Here is a 13,468-nt window from a genome sequence, read left to right on the forward strand (position 1 = left end):
GATTACAGCATTAATAACAGAGTTCCATGCATCATGCCATTTTTAAGCATGATCGTTATGATAAAGGGCATATACTTAATTACAGGCCTGCTTAATTACAGCTCTGTTGAAGCTCGTTTGTTTAGGAGAATGCTAATTGCGCTGCGGAGCCCGCGGCACATCCTCACTTTCATCTGCTGTATGTTGCTCGATGCCGTGTATCAGCGTTTTGTTAAAATTGCCACACACAAAAAAAAAAAGAAGAAGAAAACACTGGCCTAGTACTGACAGGAAATGTGCCTAGCAAATGTCTCTTGGTCAGAGAGACAGACGAGCAGAACCCAGCGCTTGCTGAGCACCTCTCACCATACACTGGGCCCTTCCCCTCTGTGGTCTTGATTTCATTTCTCACAACAGCCCATTTTGCAGACAAGGTAACTGAGGCTCAGAGAGGGAAGGTGGCCTGTACAGCCTGCTGAGTGGGAATTAAAGCTCAGGTCTGTTAAACTCCTGGGCTCATCCTTTCCCTGCCACACCCCACTACAACGCCCCCGCAGCTAGTCTCTGCGTGTGAATCCTGGCTCCATTTCTGGTGGTGAGACCTAGAGCAAGCTACATAAATCCCCTAAGCCTGGCTTTCCTTAAATTTAACATGCAAATGATAATTTTGAGGGTTAAATTATTTCACGCATGTTCATTACCTAGTATGTAGTCAATAAATACTGTTTCCTTTCTTCTTTTTTTGATGAAAGTATACTCAGCCAAAGATATACCATTTCATCAATTTCTACATGTACAATTCAGTAACACTGATTATATTCTTCAGGTTGTGCTACCATTCTCCACATTATTGCACCACCATTATCTTAAAGTCACTGCCCCCTAAGTTTCCCATCCAGCCTTTTGAGTTGCCATTGTCAATTTGATTTCACATAGATAATTCTTTAAAAGAGCACAGTGCTCAAAGCAGACATACTTTACTAATTAAAATAAGCTGTTTTTTGGTTCATAGAAGACCAGGGGATAGTTTTTGTTTAAGGTTTAAAATTTAAAGATTACCTCAGGGCGGTAATTTTGGGCACTCATCCAGCCTCAATGGCTCTAGAAAATCTGGATTCCATTGTCCTTACTCTCTTTGTAGAACTGGGCTAGGGGAGAATTTCTGTTTCCACCCAGGTTTGGGGGAGCCTTCTTTATGTCAAACTGGGGCCAAGGAGAGAGGACAACTCTGTGCCCTGGTAATTAGCACCCTTTGGTGCCAGTGATGGTTCGAACTCACTAGCCACTTCCCAGGAGAAAGATGTGGCAGTCTGCTTCTGTAAAGATTACAACCTTGGAAACTCTGTGGGGCAGTTCTACTCTGTCTTACAGGGTCACTATGAGTCGGAATAGACTCCATGGCAGTCGGTTTGGTTTTCTGGTTTGGTGCCAGTAAGGAAAGAACAGTCACGGTACCTGCTTCTGGGTTGAAATCCTTATCGGATTTCACTCTTTATCCAGTTTATAGACTGTCCTCCGGGCTCCCCATTAGCCAGTTACTAGGTAAGCATGCTATGCAAGTCTTCATTTAAGTCATTGATAAAGCCCTAGGTACCTCCAGAGAGGTCTCTCTAGGTCAGCATCAATCAGTTAATCAGTTTCCTGAGCATGTAGTCCAACCATGTATGGATTCTCCTAATCTTAACATTATTCAGCCATATTTACCCATCCTGTCCACATAGATAACATGAAACATTCTGTCAGATGCTTTCCACCTACCATCATCTTTGTTTTACCAGATTTTTGAAATAAATAAAATTTAGTCAGCAGGTTATCTATTTAGCAGACTCTTACTGGCTCCTGATGATTCTTGCTTCCATTTTAAGGGACTCCATGTGTTAGAGAGAAGTACAATCTTGATGAGAAAATCCTCCATCCCTAAGCTTCAGCCCATAAGATCCTATCAACTCATCTTTCTTTTCCCCTGAATTTGTTTAAAGTCTGTTTTCTAGAAAAATAGGAGGAACATCAGGCTGGGCCCATCTTCCTGTCATGAACTGTAAGATAAGTAGTAGTTTATGCCAAGGTTCTGTCACTCTCACTTCACCAGACACCACCTTCATGTGGTCAGGGTTAGGTCTGCACAGGTTCTCCTCATCGTTCCTCTGCTGCCAGCCTAATCAGGAGTGCTGGCCACTGGGCTGGGTCCTGAAGCCACCCTCACTGCTATCTCTTGCTTCTCAGACAGTCTCAGGAATGAAACTTCCCTTTGTTCTCTCCAGATGGGCTGGTATGTTCCCATAATGATTTCACTTTTGATCTTCTTGCTTTTAACTTCCCTCTAGTTTTCCTGTGAAGAAACAACCTGTGAGTCTACCCGGTGTACTTGGGTCTTTGCAGATCTCTTTGTCACCTTCTTAAAACACAAGTTCTGTAGACACACACTGACATTTAGATAGAAGTAGCTGTCACCAGTGAGGGAGTTATTCACCATATCTTATCAGAAACCCCAAACACTAATAAGATTGATGGGTTCCCAGCTTGGTGATGTGTGCCGAAGATGTGCCTATTAAAAATTACCCACCAGTCATAGGTCAGCATGCTTATTGAATGCTATTTCCAAGGCACTATGCAAGTGCCCTTGGGGTGCAAAGAGGCCTCTGACATGGACCCTGCCATCTGTCTAGTGGGCAGAGAGAAGCTGTGAGCAGATGGGTGTAAGTGTGTGTATAGAGAGCAGAAAGTGACAAGGGCCATGGCAGAGCTGAACATACTGGGCTTTGGGAATTCAAAAGAGAGGTAAAGTAGGTTGTGCCATCTAGTGCTCAACCTTGGATGGCCAGGAGGAGGGTGGTGCGTTCACTGTTAAGTGGGAAGTCCAGGAAAACAACGGAATTGGAGGGAAGGTGGTAGTGGTTCTGACTTTGGACTATTTACACACCTACTTCCTGGCCCATGTGTCTCATCAGAAAGAGCTTGTAAAAGGGCCACCTCAGAGACTTAGGGAGGTCATGATAATGATAGTCAAAAGTGCGAAGGACCATGGTGTAGAAGAAACAGATCTGTTCTAAGAAATTCCATCTATACCTAATGGAAGGGCCAAGGGTTTTGGAGTCTCTGTTTCCTGCCTGTGTGACCTCCGCAAGCTCCAGACCCTTTCTGAGCCTCTGCTTCCTGGTATGTAAAGTGATCAGAAATGATGTGAGTGCTGGGCGCTGGCCTGTCTTAGCAGCACCAGAAGGAGTCAGGAGTTCAGAGTTCAGTGGGGGTGGGCATTGGTGCACAGCCTGTGTGGGCAGACGGTGGTGGGAGCTGGGAAGGAGAGCATGGCCTCTTGTTGGATCTTGGGCAGGACTTAGTTCTCCTTCTCTTGTTGCTTTCCAGGGTCCTCTGTTGACTGATGATTTTTTTTTCAGCTATAAATGAACATATGTGCCTAGGTGCTCAGAGATGTCACTAGTATGTATGAGTGTGTGCTATATAAGATCATTTGTGGCTTCCCTACTCCTTTCTGGGGAAATAGTCACACTGTTCTCAGTCCTTAGCCCGTTTTCTGGGCAGTTCGCGGCAGGTTGCAGGGGATACCTGTGATGGGAGAATGCTTCTGACCACAGGTGTCTCCATCAAAGCCAGGCGGTCAAGCTTTGGGCAGCGGCCTTCAAAGGAGAAGAGAGACGCTTCCAGTGCAGCAGCTGGGGCCAGCTGTGCCATTTCTTTTGCTTCAAGCTTACAATTTTTTTTCCTGAAATAAATTATGAATGTAGTTTGAAATGAGCCATTTGGCTCATCTTGCTGATCAGAGAGGATGTGTCCCAAGTTTATTTTCTTTCCCTTTTTTTCCTTTTTCCTGCTTTTCTTTATACTTCTGCTATTCTTCTTTTTTAGGACTAAAAATATTATCCACAAGTTATATACTAGAGAAGTCCAATTTTAGAAGACATTGGGAGAAGCAAAGAATGTCATTTCCCAGTGAACCCACTCACCAAGACTTCTATTTCACTCACTCCATGTTTTCCTAAAACAACAGTTTACCAGAAAACCATCACCCTCAGGGGAGTCTCTGGGTGGTACAAACAGTTAAGTGCTCGTCTACTAACTGAAAGGGTTAGTGGTTCTAGTCTACCCCAAGGTACCTCAGAAGAAAGACCTGGCAATCTACTTCTGAAAAATCAGCCACTGAAAACCCAATGAAGCACAGTTCTACTCTGACACACATGGGGCCTCCATGAGTCAGAACTGACTTGACAGCAACCGGTTTGGTTTTTTGGTTTTATCACCCTCAGGGTGAGGCCCCCACCCTTCTGGGCTGCCGGTCCTTGGCACAAGTGGCTGGGACCAGCATGACCAAGTTTGGCCTTTGCTCACTTCTGACTTTGCACAGACCTGAAGGAGAAGCCAAACATCAGGAGGTGTGCCCACCCATCCCAGCAGCCAGTGCTGTGCCTCACGTTTTGCCAAATATGACCCACCCCTCAGACGTGCCGAGACTCCAGCGCTGAGTATTATATCAGACCCTACTCTAACGTTACCATTAATAAAGGGTGCTTATCCAGGGAAAGAGTGGCTAGCAGAGTCATGCTCCAGCTGTGTTTTCCTCAGTGTGCCGTTGATGAAGATGACCTGGGGACACACTTGGGGGTGGGAGGGGGTTGTAGAAGAGGAAAGGTGGTCTTGTTCCACTTTCCTGCATCACCCAGCTGTACCATTGGACTGTTGGCTCTTCATATGGTTTCATATGTAGCCATTTTATGCCCCGTCTCCCATGTTACTTGTTAAGTCAAAGCAGGCTGAGGGGCATCGAGTCAGCGCTTGAAGCCCCAGGGCCTACGTAAATGAGAGTCAAAGACTGTGCCCCTGCAGCCCCCACCTTTGAGCCCCACCGGCTGGGCAAGGACTTCATACACACCACTTCTAAGTTGCACAGCAGCCCCTTAACATGGGGGGTGCTGTCCTCGCTTTAACTGGTGAGAAGCTTGTCAGAAGTCACGGCTGGGATTCAAACCCAGTCTGTCTGACTCCATAAGTTACTCTTTCAAGTTAAAATTTCCCGATGGACCCGATATGATTAGTCTTAGCTTTGTTGTTAGCTGCCATCAAGTTTGCCCCCAACTCATGGCGACCCCACGCCCAGTCCTGTGCCATCCTCATGATCATTTGTGGATAGGACTGTTGTGATCCATAGGGTTTTTATTGGCTGATTTTTGGAAGTAGATCACCAGGCCTTTCTTCCTACTCTGTCTTAGTCTGGAAGCTCCACTGAAACCTGTTCAGCATCATAGCAACACACAAGCCTTTACTAGCAGACAGTGGTGGCTGCACATGAGGTACATTGGGCAGGACTTGAACCTGGGTCTCCTGCATGGAAGGCAAGAATTCTACCACTGAACCACCGCTGCCTCATCTAGTCTTAGTTGGAGACTGTCTAATGAACATGCTTCCTGCCCACATCCTCACAGAGCACGGCTTTATCCGCTCTCAGCTCTGCCTGTGCCGTTTTCCTGCCTCAGCCTCTCAGTGACTCCCACTGCTCACAGATCCGAATCTCATCTCCTTGGCAAGGGTTCTAGGCTCCCTCTCTGCTCCCAAAGCTCCTGTCTGCACACCTGCCTGGTGTTCAGGGGTGTGCAGGGAGGAGGACTCCAACTTAGCCACTCATTTTAAGCTGTGTACCCCTGGGAACAGGGGTGGCACCTGCTCTCCCCCAGCCACTGGCTCACGTGTATCATCTGTGTTGATGTCTTGAGTTACTGAACATCATTGGTGTGTTCAATGCTATTTTCTCTTTTGCAGCAATGGATGGTGTGCCTTTTATGATTTCAGAGAAGTTTTCTTGTGTTCCAGAAAGTGTAAGTTTTAAGCATGATTGCCCTTCCCCACGGCCACCCCAGCCTGAAGCCTCTTCACTCTTGATTTCCACAGCATGCCGGGCCCTAACACTCCTGCCTCCATCTGAATTCTCTCTCCCATGGAAGCTTAACCCTGCAGTCCAAGGACAGTGACTCCTGAGAGCAGGGAGTGAGTGGTGTCCCCTCTGCCCCTTCAGCTAGCGCCTGCATGTAGTAGGTGCTTGAGAAGTGAAAGAAGAATGGATGAGGAACAAGACAGACAAACAGACAAACTCAGATGCAGCCGAGCTTTTTCATTTCAGATGTGATGGTAAATTTGACTGAACCAGTGTGTTGTTGTAAATGGCCTTATTTTCCAGGTTCAGCTTAGTGATTTTGTTCTTTTTTGTTTAACTATGGCAGAGTACTGCAGAAAAGAGGCTGCCTTGTTTCCCTTTGTCATTGCTATGTTCTTGGCAACTGCATGCTCTGCCCTGACGCAGAGGCCTCCCGGTGGCAGTGGTGGCACCGTGGGTGCAGAGTGCCTTGTAGCTGGGGGTCTCTCCTTAGAGTGAGGGTGCTCACCCCAGGCCAGCATTCACCCCACACAAACAGCTCATTCACCTCTGAGCTGTCTCTGGTGACAGAGGGACTGAGTGAGCTGGCTGGGTTGGAGGCCAGAACTGGGCCATGGAGGGTGCCCACCACACACAGTGCTGAGGGACTGTTTGTGGGGGGCTGTAGGTCCTGCCTGGCACAACTGGGGTCTTCTCTCAGATGGTGCTGCCCTAGGATGGCAGTGGCCCTGTCTCAGCTGTGCAGTCCCAGTCCACGCCGGCTCAATAGACTTGTTCCTGGTTTTTATCCTTTCTGCAGAAGTTTGCTTTGAGTAGCTAATAAACGTGAAGGCCCCAGATTGGGCACCAGCAAAAGAATCCTTCAGTGTTTTTCTTGGATCCAGCTTAAAAACCACCCGGCTTGCTATTTGACCTGCTCTGTAGTTTCCATTTTCATGAAATATAATAGGCCTCCTCTGAACCCTTCTGGTAAGCAGCTTAATCTTGAAAAATGCTCGCAACGTGACACTTGGAGCATGAGTAACTTCAGCCGACTTCACTTGGCCACGTTGCCATAGAGACACTGGCGCCTCTCCCACCCTTTCCCTTGGAGAGGCTGTTCTGTCCTGCTTACCAGTTCCAATAGGGAAAGTTTAGTGGGGTAGTTAGAGCCTAATGATACAACAGCTGGGCCTCTGCTGGATCCCAGGCAGCGCGGCCGAGCGGGCAGGCGGCCTCTGTTCTCCTGCCACTTGGGCTGGCAGCTCAGAGAGAGCCAAACTGTTTTGTGGCCACTGGCAGAGCAGCTCCAGGAGCTTGTGTCTAATTCGTGGCCCTGTCCCAAGATTGCCCTCGCGAATGTACGGCAGCAAGTGCTCACAGAGCGCTGACTCTGGCCAGCCCAGCGCCCAGCGCTCCATGTGCGTTCTCTCACCTAATCCTCCCAACAGCCCTGCAAAGAGAGATTGCCCATGCTGTTTTCTAGCAGGCGAGGAAATGATGAAGTGATTTAACCTGAGGTTGCATCATTAGGAGGCGCTGAGCATGATCCTAAATCCGGGTCCTTGGAATCCAGAGCCGGCCCCTGAAAATCCCTGCTGGCTGAGATCAGGCTGGCTCAGGCCTGCGGCGGCTCTCTAGCACTGCTCTGCCTCTGGGCTGCAGTTCAGAACGACGAAGGCCCTGGGGTTGTTTTGGAGACTCGGGTTTCGCCTGTTCATCCCTGGCTGCCAGCTGCCGAGCACACAGGCTAGAGGAGGCTGGGTGGAGGGCCCACAGAGGGCGCAGACCATGGCCTCACAGACAGGGTCCCCTCTGCCTCTCATCCGTGCATTTCAGCCCGTCTCCTCCAGGCCTCCAGCTAATGCTCACTGCCATTTGATTACTCACGCCGTCTATTGAAAAGCCAGCATTTTCATAAGAAAAGGCCCTATCTTCATGAAATTATAGAAACACCCATTAAAATGCAATATTACCATGTTTTCACCACCATTGAGTTCTGAAATGATAATTTATGGGCAGTTATTTCATTTGCCTTAAATTTTCAAAAGACTTGGAATTCCCTCCAGCTCTTGCTGGATACCAAGGAGTCCTGGACAGGAGACTCACCATCCCCGCCACCTGGGATTCCTTAGACCCCTTGCCTTATATAGACACAACAGTGTAGCCCCTGGTCAGAGCCTTGGGCACCTTCACCCCTACAGCTGCAGAGAGAGGGCAAACCTTGCCAGCTTCTTCATTGTAGTCAGAGGACCAAGCAGTGTCCTCGCACCAAAAGGACCCGACCCATGTTGACGGTCATATTTTCTTGAAGTATGTTCTTTGTTCTAACCACTAATCTGTTTGCCCTCACTAATGATTAGAGAGGAGACCCTGAGTGGCACAAATGTTTAAGTGCTCAACTGCTAGCCAAAAGGTTGGCTGTTTGAACCCACCCAGAGGCACCTTGGAAGACAGGCCTGGCAGTCTCCTTGCAAAAGTTCACAGCCTTGAAAACCCTATGGAGCACAGTTGTACTCTGCACACATGGGGTCTCCAAAAGTTAGAATCAGCTCCATGGCAACTAACAACAACAACGAAGTGACTAGAGAGTCACGCTGGCATGTTCCTGTATTTCCTGCATTTTCTGTGGAAAAGGGATGGAGAATATGCTAGATGACACCAGGCGGTTTGAGATTTCCAATTTTTGTACATAAAAGCAAATGTGAAGGAGCATTTTCTAGCCATTTAAGAGGGTGACGTGTTCTGTATTTTCAGATGCAGCCCTTCGATCTCTTGGGAATCACCATCAAATCTCTGGCAGAAATTGAAAAAGAGGTAAGTAAGCTGCCCAGAGTGGGGTCAGGTGGGGCTGGGCCACCACTTGCTCATGTCGGGGTCTCTCATCTCCCGTTAGGGATTGTTTCAGAAGCAGGAAGGACCTAGTAGCAGGGGTACCCTTCTGAGAAAGACACTTTATTTCACTCAAATTTATTTCTTAGAAACTCAGTTTTAATATATTTATTACTTTGAGTCAGATATGACAGTCATCTCCTTGTCTTCTCTAAGTCACAAGGTTTTAAGTGACGAAACGATCAATTCTGCTTCATTTTATTAAAATGTCTCCGCTTAGACAAGGTGAGGGCAGAGGGGTGGGCCCGGGATCAACTTTTCTTCTTCCTTCTCTTGTAATATTTGCCACCAGTAGGGGCTCTGTGAGGTTGTCCACGTTTCTAATGATTTAGGGGAAGGGCAGGACACACACAGTTGTACTTGTTAAGCGAGGTCCCATTTGGCAGCCTGGTTTGAAATAGTTTGGATGTTTGCCTAATAAAAAAAGAAAGAAATCCAAGATTGGAGTACGTCTGATAGCTCTGAAGAAAGAGTGGAGATAATGAAATCAGACTGGAGGTCAGATGTGTCAGTGTTTTCCCTGTTTTCGTAAGGCGGCATTAGAGTGTGTGCGTCTTTTTTATGTATAGAAGGTTGTTAAGCAGTCACATGCTTGCAGCCAGCTCTCCTCAGAGAGGAACATTTGTCTCAAAGATGGAAATGGTAGAACCATTTCAATATTCTCAGTTCCTTTGGGTTTTCTCTTATGTACCCAGCTCTCAGAAGCAGGTTGCATTATTGAAAGATGGCTGAAATCAAGGAAAATTGAATCAATGTAGCACAACAAATTTCTAAAGCTGTCATAGCAAAAACAAGACAAAAAAGTCCCCCTTTGTCTTTGATTTTCTGTAAATCATAAAAACGAACCTGATTGTCATATACAGATTTTTTTTTTTTTTTTTTTTTTTGGCAACTTAGGGGAAAAATGGCTGGCTACTACATTAGAAATACACATGTGCATGGAATTTCACATCTGCTTTTTCAAAAGCAAGGTAGCCATGGAAGGTTTGGAGGGCCACCTGCTTGTGAACGCTGCCTGCCTTTGCACGGGGTGCTGCCTGGGTGGGAGCTCTGTGAGTCTTTGCAGAAGACCTTTGAGGGCAGCCTGCTCTGGCTGCAGGGGGCAAAGCAAGGGCAGAGCTGGTTAAGACAGACAGAAGCCATAGAGACAGATGTCTGAACCCACGAGCTTCACCACTGCCTGGGGGCAAGTCACACCCCCTCTCTGTTTAAAACGGGGACACTAGAGCCTATCTCAAAGGGTTCTTGTGCATGCTGAATGAATATGTGTAAAAAGCCCTGGCAGACAGCATGTACTCCATCACAGGTGGTTAGGTGTCGCTGATGTGGCATGTGGTGCAGAGAAAGGGAGCAGCCATTGAATGTTGAGCTTTCGCTGCCCTCCCGGCCTCCTCTGGCTGGCTTATCTGTGGGCTGTTGACAGTAGCACCACTTACTAACCACCTGCTGTGGGGCCTGGGTTCTCAGCCCAAGCTGACCAAGTGGAGGCCATTCCTCCCCGTTTCATGGGCAGAAATTGAGGCTCTGAGAGGCAAAGTAACTTGCCCAAGACAAGACTCAGACCCAGCTGTGCTGTGCTTCAAACCCCCTCCACTATGACTTGCAGTCCATGGCTTCATGTCCCCCTAGGGGTGTACTCTGGAGGCAGGTCGACCTGGGTTCCAACCCCACTAGGCCTTCAAGTTACCAGGATGGAGTGAAGTGGGTGAGGGTCCCAGTGTAGGGCCAGTGCATGTGGTAAGAACCACCAAAAGCATTAGTTCCCTTCCCCACCCTAAGTACTGAAGTCCGACCCAAACAATGCCTTCCGTTAGAATGTGCCGTCTTAGTGTCCCGCACTCTGGGTTGAGGCGTGGCTGCCCAAGAGGTGGCAGAGCCAGGTGCAGAGAGAAGGGCTCTGGAGTCAGCCGCCCTGGACTTGAATCCCAGCTCTGCCACTTCACCTTTCTGAGCTTCAGTTTCCTCTTCTGTAAAATAAGGATAATAGTAAGAATACTTGTCTTGTAGGATTTTGGGGGGGTTAACTCTAAGTGGCTTAGAACAGTGCCTGCCGTAGTTACCTCTCAGCTAATGTTAGGTGTTGCAATTATGACCATCATTACTGTTGTTGTTCTCTTTGTGAGTAAGGGGGTGTGGCGCAGTGGTTAAGAGGTCAGCTGCTAACCAAAAGGTCAGCAGTTCAAATCCACCAGCCACTCCTTGGAAACCCTATGGGGCAGTTTTGCTCTGTCCTATAGGGTCGCTATGAGTCGGAATCGATTCAACGGCAATGGGTTTTTTTGGAAGGGGATGTGAGTCAGCATAAATCCATCCCGTTTCAGCACCTGAGGCTGCCCAGTCGCTGGTGGCTGAGGAGCATCATCCTGGTGGACAGGGCCTAGCTTTGTTTTGTGTTTTTAGTGATGGGGTAAAAAGCACGTCTGTGTTCCCTGTTGCAGGAAAATAAAGTGGAGTTAAAGAAAATGTGGGAAAATGGAAAGTGGTTAGATGTATTAGAAAGGATCTAAAACCATAACAAGTATTACCTCAGTCAAGAATGCTATGGAATTTTTCATTTAATTAGAGGATTTAAAAGTTACTTACACTGGCCATTCGAGTGCATTTAATGGTGATTAGTATGTTATATTCATACACTTCGGTGAAACGGATTCCTTCTGCAACGTCAGAAGATTTGCCTCATAAATAAGCCTGATGGTTGCTCCTTTGAGTCACTACACTCGCGTTGCTCACTGGCATTGGAGACCAGAAGGGGTGCTCTACCTGCGGCCCACCGGCCTCCGCTCTCAGGATCCCTGTGCTGGGCCCCGGGGGTGGGCCAGGTGTCACCTTGGTCAGGATGATTTTGTGTTTGCTCCTTTCCATTCACAAGTCCAGCTGCTGCTTGGTGAGGCAGGAGAGACGGGCCCTGTGCTTGGGGAGGGGCCTGGGGGCCAAGGGATCCCTGCTAGGAAATTTGCTTTGCTCACTGTAAACCTTTGGATTTTACACCATTAAACCAAAACCAATAAATAAAAATACAGGCAGGGAGGCTGCCTTTGGGTTTAGGGGTACAGACACAAGGCTCGCGTGTCTCTCTCATCCCTTGTCCGTTCTGAACACCTCCCTGGATCTTGTCTAGACTCCTGAGCCAGTGGGGAAGGCTCAGCACCTCTGGGAAGGCTGCTTTGTGTCGGGCAAGTGCTTCCTCTCCTTTCTCCCTCGCTGCCCCATCTACAGAGGAAACCTGGGCTGCGAAGCTAAGCTACTTGCCAGAATCCCACAGCAGCAATAGAGCCAGCCGCTCAGGATATCCCAGAGCTAACGGGCATGTGTGGCTGTGGCCTGGCTAAATATATAGCTATCCTCATCCATGACAGGGTAGTCCCAGCTTTAAAAGGAAGTAGAAACAAGGCTCTGGAAGGTAGCATTTTGTTCTGTTTTACCATCTCTTGTCTGTCCAGAATTAGGACCAGTTTGCTTTTGTGCCAGCTGTAACTTTACTTACCCTACCCTGCCTGAGGGGTGTTTCTGAATTTAAGCCAATGCCCCATTGCCACCATTTAGCCTCAGTGACAGGTCACTCCATGAACGAACCCCATGACCCTGTCTCGTTGAGCATGGTGGTTAGGGACAGGAGCAGGAGAACCTGAAATAAATGCCAGTCACCAAAGAGAGCAGACCAGCAGTCAGCCAAGGAGAGCTGCCCCGTGGTGTCACCACCACAGCAGGGACCCACAGTGGACCCGAGCATGCCTAAGCCCAGGAGTTGCCTGGGAAAGATGGAGAGAGGCAAAGTGTCACCCCAGTCATGGGTGCACAGAGCACCTCCAGTCCCCCGAAATCCTGACGTGCTCAAGGGAGAATGTGATACTTAGTCCCAGTGGCCAGAGCACCCTGAAGGCAGGACACACGTGCACTGGCAGTGCGGCGGGCAGCATGGCATGGAGCACACCCCTTTGGAAGTTAGTTACCCAGTGTTTACGGGGATGTTTGTGGACCGTGTCAACAGTGAAGGCAACATAGTTGAATGGAGAGAGCACAGATTTTGAGTCTGGATGCCTGGGGTGGGATACCAAATCTGCCACTTAGGTTGGACCCTGGGTGAGTCCCTGAGCTTCCCCATCTCTGGTTCCTCACAAGATCGAAGGCCTGGTTACCCTGCCCCAGGGTGCATGGCTTCACCGCGGGAGCACCTTGCCATTGGCAGAGCGCTGCTCCCTTTGCTGCTGCCGGCACTTCTGCAGCTGCTGTTGTATGAACAGGGATTTCCTGTGTTGTGGTATTTGTAGCACTGAGGTCAAGTTTCATGAAAGGCACCCAAGAACGGGCATATTTTAAGGTTAAAATCGCTATGTATGCCATCGAGCAGATTTTGAAAAATAAATCATTGAAAAGGCAAAACCTTTCACAACTCAGAAATACTCTTTTGTGACATGGTTCGTTGCAAATTAATGGAACCATGATTAATGAAGAAATTCAAGCTTTAATGCTTGTCATTCTCCTAGCGCCCAACGGGAGTCACAGCCTCTGTCCTGGCCCCTGTCTGCCAGTGTCCACCATCCTCCTGCAGCTTGTGTCCACCTATGGCTCAGAGTGGGGCTTTACAGTCTTCCCAGGGCACGGGGAAATTCATCTGAGGAACAGAAAGCAAAATTTTGCTCATCTCCCCAGGAGGCTGCTAGGGAATGAGGGAGGGAGGCTGGCTGGTGGCAGCTGCCCAGCAGGAATGGAAACGTTTTTCTGGCTCTGCCCCGCTCC

At 48.4% G+C, this 13,468-nt stretch overlaps 1 protein-coding gene across 1 annotated transcript in view; it reads left to right on the forward strand.

Moving 5' to 3' along the window:
- MVB12B (multivesicular body subunit 12B) overlaps positions 1 to 13,468 on the forward strand; it is a 173,089-nt gene that overhangs the window by 135,653 nt on the left and 23,968 nt on the right. The window contains exons 8-9 of the mRNA XM_023730753.1: positions 5,749 to 5,804; positions 8,597 to 8,656. Of these exons, the coding sequence (XP_023586521.1) occupies positions 5,749 to 5,804; positions 8,597 to 8,656 (116 nt within the window). The remainder of the gene's footprint in view (positions 1 to 5,748; positions 5,805 to 8,596; positions 8,657 to 13,468) is intronic.

This window comes from Trichechus manatus, unplaced genomic scaffold (assembly GCF_000243295.1).
Source record: "Trichechus manatus latirostris isolate Lorelei unplaced genomic scaffold, TriManLat1.0 scaffold00038, whole genome shotgun sequence".
In the NCBI taxonomy this organism is placed as follows: Eukaryota; Metazoa; Chordata; class Mammalia; order Sirenia; family Trichechidae; genus Trichechus; species Trichechus manatus.